This window comes from Branchiostoma belcheri, unplaced genomic scaffold (genome assembly GCF_001625305.1).
Source record: "Branchiostoma belcheri isolate BF01 breed outbred unplaced genomic scaffold, Haploidv18h27 scaffold54, whole genome shotgun sequence".
NCBI classification, from domain to species: domain Eukaryota; kingdom Metazoa; phylum Chordata; class Leptocardii; order Amphioxiformes; family Branchiostomatidae; genus Branchiostoma; species Branchiostoma belcheri.
Window position 1 is genome coordinate 1,467,797 of NW_017804176.1, and position 6,000 is coordinate 1,473,796.

At 40.3% G+C, this 6,000-nt stretch overlaps 1 protein-coding gene across 4 annotated transcripts in view; it reads right to left on the reverse strand.

Moving 5' to 3' along the window:
• LOC109481150 (protein lin-28 homolog A-like) overlaps positions 1-6,000 on the reverse strand; it is a 31,212-nt gene that overhangs the window by 5,749 nt on the left and 19,463 nt on the right. For all 4 annotated transcript variants that reach the window (XM_019783652.1, XM_019783653.1, XM_019783651.1 and 1 more), the window contains one exon: positions 1,737-1,912. In XM_019783652.1, the coding sequence (XP_019639211.1) occupies positions 1,737-1,912 (176 nt within the window). The remainder of the gene's footprint in view (positions 1-1,736; positions 1,913-6,000) is intronic.

Here is a 6,000-nt window from a genome sequence, read left to right on the forward strand (position 1 = left end):
AGGCTAAACCCTCGTGGATTAAATACATGTACATCCAGTGGACTTACATGTCAGCATAAATCATAGTGGCATGCGATCATATAGTATCTAATGCACTCCGGCGATATTGTACCTGCACGCTCATTCTAACAGACTGCCCTCCCCCTTTTGTGCTACTGGTGGCTTTACCTTGACTGCCTGTGTATGTGATGTCCTACAGATTTACACAACTATCGAATATATTGTAAAGCTGGGTGCATAAAATATTGCAGTGCCTACTGACCAGACCAGGTCAGCTGTGGCTAAGACCTGTTTCACCAGTCATTTCAGTCATGTGTTCCAGTGCTCACTGTATACTGTTATGACCATTGCCTTTTGTAACAAAAATTGTGTAGTGGCAGATTTGTTACATCTAGAGAATCAGTACTACTACTAGTATAACCATTACAGAGTGAAATCATTTGTGGATAGTTTTTTTGCTTGGGGTACCAAAAGTAAAGAAAAAAACAAACATTATGTTTACTGCTTCTGTCACTGAAGACTACAGATTATTTTCATTTTCATCAGTATATTTTTTTCAGGTACTACCTTCACCTCTATACTGGTATGTGTATCTGATCTTACGTTCAGGTGTGTAGCCATGTGACAGTAGTCCTTTTCAGCACGTCACAATGAATCACGATGCCAATTACGGATTTGCTATTTCAAGCCCATCCTCATTTGTACCAGCAACCTACACGATCTGAGCTTTCAAAGGAGTCATAATCACTATTGCCAGAATACTGCAGCATTATTACCCCGCTCTGTGTACTTCTTCTCAGAATCCTGCACAATGACTTTGTACTTTTCTCTCTGTCCTCCTTTTGTTCACTCAGGATACCTGCCGCTGTTGCTATGGTAAATGAGCAGCTGCACACTTGAGCAATATAAAATAGGCATCTCCTCTTTGTACTGCTCTCTCCATCATGGCGAGGTTACCAGTTTTCATCTATTTTAAAATGTATTGTTCCTTGTTCTTTTGTTCTCCCTTGCTATTGGCCTACACACTAGGTGGCAGAGTAGAAGAAGGGGAGCAATGTTCAGTGATGCCAACTGCTGGGACATGACTCTAACTGCCAAAAACATATGGTGCTTCCCGGACACTACACCTTCTCCCCAGCGCTTAGATTTGACCTTGAGACAAGTAGTATCTTATGAGGACAAAGTCGAGGGTATAGAGGGGGTGCACGCGTTTGTTCTGTAGCCAAAGTCGCCAACTTCTTCCCCCTTACACTTCTTCTGTACCCAGGAGGTCATGGGCCAGATGGTGTGCCACCTGGCATTACATACCTACTGACCGGCAATAATGTTAATACATTGACTTCCTTCTTAGAGCGGCCTATTAGAAATTCTGCTAGTCACTGCTGCTGTTATCAGAGGACTGGAAATAGCTCATCTGTGGAAATAGCTGGAGTGGCACTAGGTAATTAGTCAAATTAAAATCTGGGCAAGTCTGTTAGCATGTTTAATGAGAGTGACCACTCATATTGCACCTGTGCCCAAAAAGACTAACTTCAATTAGTTTCAAGACTTTCTGCCTTTAACCTTTTTTCTTGGACAGCCAAATCTGAGTAAATCTTTGGTTAGAGTCTTTTTTTAAAAACTTTCTAAAAAGGCTGCCCGTTTTTGTGGAATGGTGCTTACAAACTTGTTACACATTCAGAAATACTCTTCCTTATGCTAAGTTACAGTACACCTGAAAATGGAGTGAGGTATACCTGTTCCCTCTTCTTCTTTGTGCAACAGGTCTTGGTCTCCGTTTGCTTCCCTCAACCTCGGCGCCCCCTGGTCCCGTTACCAACGTGGCCTCCAGTCCCTTTTCTGAGACCTTGTAGGTAAATTCCACACGTTCTCCCTCTCCAAGGCTGCGGAAGCCTCCTTTCCTGATTACTTTCTGCGCAAGGAAAGTACGGAAAGAGGGACAGGTTATTAGCATCATAGCAGCATGTGTGGGTAAAAATGTCTTGATTTGTATTTATACCACATTACAGGGAGCAGGATAAATAAGCAACTTTGTGAGTCTAACCTTAGACTTCCCCCCAAGGTTTCATAAACTCAGGAAAAATCTCTGATGACATCCCGAAGGCTAGCTGCTGCCCCACTTCAATGGACACAACAAGTTCATGGGTGCTATGCCGAAGGGTCAAGTGCTGGCCAATTGGTTTCTGCAGTTTGCCCTTGACTAAGGGATAACAGCATGCCTGCCTAATAAGCCTCCTGCTGGAGACTAAATACCTGGATAAACGCTTCCTAGGCAGGATTACAAGTAAGTAATTTGGAGCGGTAAACTCAAGAGCGTGGCAAAATAAAAATGCTACTTTCCACATTACAAGGAGAATTCCTGGAAATATAACTTAGTAAAAAAAAATAAAAGAGTATTGATAACTAGTATCATCATGGTGTTTCCTAACTAAGATCAATGGTGCATTATGATTGATTTGGGATAACAGTACTTGTAAATGGATAACCTTGTGTAAGTTTTGAAAATGACCAAGGCATACTAACTGACCAAATTATCCACTGACATTCAGGAGTGTACTGGCTACAGTTACATGTATGATGTAAATTGTAAAACTTTTTTAGTAAAAGGCAAGGCAAAGCGGACAAAACTGGACACACAAGAAACAGTATCCAAAGGCTTAATTCTTACATTGGCGATGCAATGGCAATCTGATAGGCAGGGACCTCCCTAAACAATGGAGCAGTGGAGCTCCTCCACCCATCCTTATCTCAGCTCCACCCTGTTAATTTTCAAAACTAGTGTTTTTACACCCTTTTCCAGGGTTCTTTGGTCAAATTTACCGATATTTCGCACCCTCCTCCATTCTGTCCTAAATTTCTGGGGAGATCCCTGATAGGGTTTGTTTTTGTCGTTTTTTTTCTTTATTCATACAGACATTCTGAAACGAGATGATCTCTGGTCAGTCTAAAAGGTGTTTCTCAAAACCAGCAACCTCTCTTACAAACAGCCCAAATCAATAAGGAAGACTGCTTCAGTCTCAGAGAAGTAATGCATAATTAAATATCAATAAAAAGGTCATATAAAATTCAGTATCTCCATGCTCTTGGAATGCATTTTTGTACTCTGGCAGTCTAATTTTCTCCCACAAAACATGTATGCAACAACGGTAGCAATGAAAATTAGTATCATTACTGAAAATGATATAGGGAGCATGCACCTGTGGTAAATCATGTATATTGATGAGAATGCGGGCGCACAATTTTCGGTGCGTCAACAACATGCCTGTGTGGCTGCAAATACACACATGGAAACACATGCCCCTTCCCAGGAACAAACAACTTCTCCCTTAGTCCCTATCTGGAACTACCCCATCAATGATGCTGTCACTCAGTTGAGGTGGTTTGAAAAGGAGAAACTCCCATGCATCAAAAATGTTCTCAGGAGAGAGAAAGGAAGGGCCACGCCCATACACATCTGTTACCTATTGGAGAGCATGGAACTGGAGAAATAACTGTGCATAGCTTCCAGGGGACCCTACCTACAATTTGATTTTATTTGCATGGCATACCATAACATACCACTTCTCTTATGAGAACTGGTTAAGTTCAATCATGTCCTACGAATTGTAGTCTTGATCACTCTTAAATATCACTCAATATTGTTATTCTTCTAGAAAAGCAAGGAATATAAAATTCTAGATGAAGACAAATGCACCAGCAACTCAAGTGCAATACTGAACACCACTATAGCTGCCATAGTTTTACATGAACGCTGACATACAAAGAGCTCTATAGTGTTATGTTCAAAATGTTTGGTATCTATCAGTTGGGAGCAATTTACAGGAAAAGCATGGCTAGTTTGTTCACATTTCTCGAAAATGCACAAATTCAAAGAGAGTGGAACTGGGAGTTGGTACTGTGGAGACCTTTCCTCCATCATGATGCACCCTCAATATCAAGTCAATTAGCCAGTCCCCATCTCCACACAAAGACCCACCACTTGAAATGCAGATCAGGGAGAACTTTCAATTGACCGACTTTTGTAAACTTGGAAAGATATAAATGTGGGGGGCATTGTGCCTGGTGTGAACTGCACTGCTTCTCCCTGACCCTCATGCCACCAGGAGGGAATTCCTTCTGGCGTGAATTGACAAACAATCGAGGCTAAACAACATGTCACAACCTTTGCCATTGCACTTGCAAGAGTAAAAGACACAGAGCATTAGAATTTGTCTACCGAAAGACGCAGTCAATGGGTTTGACATCTTTTTCGGCTGCCCCAGGCACTGAGATGTCAGCTCACTGAATGGTGTTCCTGGGCTAGGGACTCTGAAAGCTTGGGAGGAAGGAACCTGTCAGTCATTGCAAGACTTCAAAGGCAACCTGACACAGCTAACAAAGCACACATCAGTATTGTTCAATTTCTTACCTCTGCTCAGGTTTGATACCAAGTAAGGTATGCTCTAGCAAGATGTGTACAAAACCTGGTGCTGAGAAACCGAGAAGAGCACCACCCGAAGACTACTCGACATTCCAAAGCGATCGTTACTCTATCAATCAAATCATCAAGCTTTTACAAGAATGCTGCAGGGTTTTCCTATTGTGAACAATTTGTTCTGAACCCAACAAAGACATCAAAGGGTGCAGCACTATCCTCTCGGGCTATTTACACACCTGACGCTCCTGCCATCAAAGGCATACAAAGGTTCTTGTCTATTCCTTCCCCCCAAACTGTCTCTCTAATGTGCAACCACTGTGTTAATGTTATAGTCTAATTTTGTGCACTTAACGCAAGAAGAGAAATAATACTTTACTGAACACAGATGTTTAACCTATTCATTCCACATCAGTACAAGGGCCGAACAAGTAGTAATTTAACACAATAAGGTGAGGTAAATCTGTAACTTTTAGGTGACTTTGTAGTTTCTATATTTCCATTTTATCATTTCAGGTACATTAACAATGCCCTCTCTTATTCTGTACTTAACAGTCTACCTGGCTTCTATAACTCGCATAAATCTACACTTCCTTTACTTTGACTTTGGGGTCTGATAGCCAAGATAGATAATTACTCAGTAATATCAAAGCTGACTTTCCACGGAAAACATCAGTTCAGGATAATATTTTCTAGAATAGGGTCTTTCCATACATAGGAAAAGACATAACTCCAAGTGTACAATACATGTACTAATAGTACTTGGTTATAGCATTGGTGGAGAACTTGTGTCTTTTCACAATGTCTGTCTTACAGCTAAAACTACACTCTTTATAAATGCTGCATGACATGGAAAATCACAGCAAAATTGCAAATACAATCAAGAGATATCCCCTTCAGATTGCTAACTGCTGTGCTACAATGTATTGATGCAAGACTTCTTTCAAATTCATAGGTCCTTGTGAAGTTCTTTTTACTGAAATCCATCTTTACCTACATTTGGTATTTCCTTGTAGAATTTTATTCACACAAACTAAATACACACTTATTTTGTAAAAACAAATATTATAGATATTTAATAGCTTTGATGGAGCAGCAAACACGTGAACTATTTCAACCTTCCTACCCTTTCCTTTACTTAATTTTGGATAAGACAAGCAGTTAACTGTCAAATTTCTCCATAAAAATACATGTAAGTTACTTGATGATGATGAAGTTAGTTAGTAAGACTTGTAGTGTGTATACCATTTTTATGCTCTACCCAGAGAGCAAACATTTAAAAACACTTAGTGGAAGTAAACCGCTTAGATGCACGTGCTGATAAACCATTGTGAATTTTCGTTTGACGTACTTTGTTTGAACGGTTGGACTCCTCTGTGCATCAAACCTTAAAGGATTTTTGGTAAAACTGGTAGCTTCACTACAAAGATCTTCTGTGAAGTGTATTTAAAACACCAATTTAGATGCCAAAAAAAAAATACTCAAACACTTAAATCTATATATAAAGGAGATGAAGCTAGCTCGATAGTATACCATCCATTGTGATAGGCCATTTTAGTGTATGGCAAATGCTTCTTTTCTGTCTC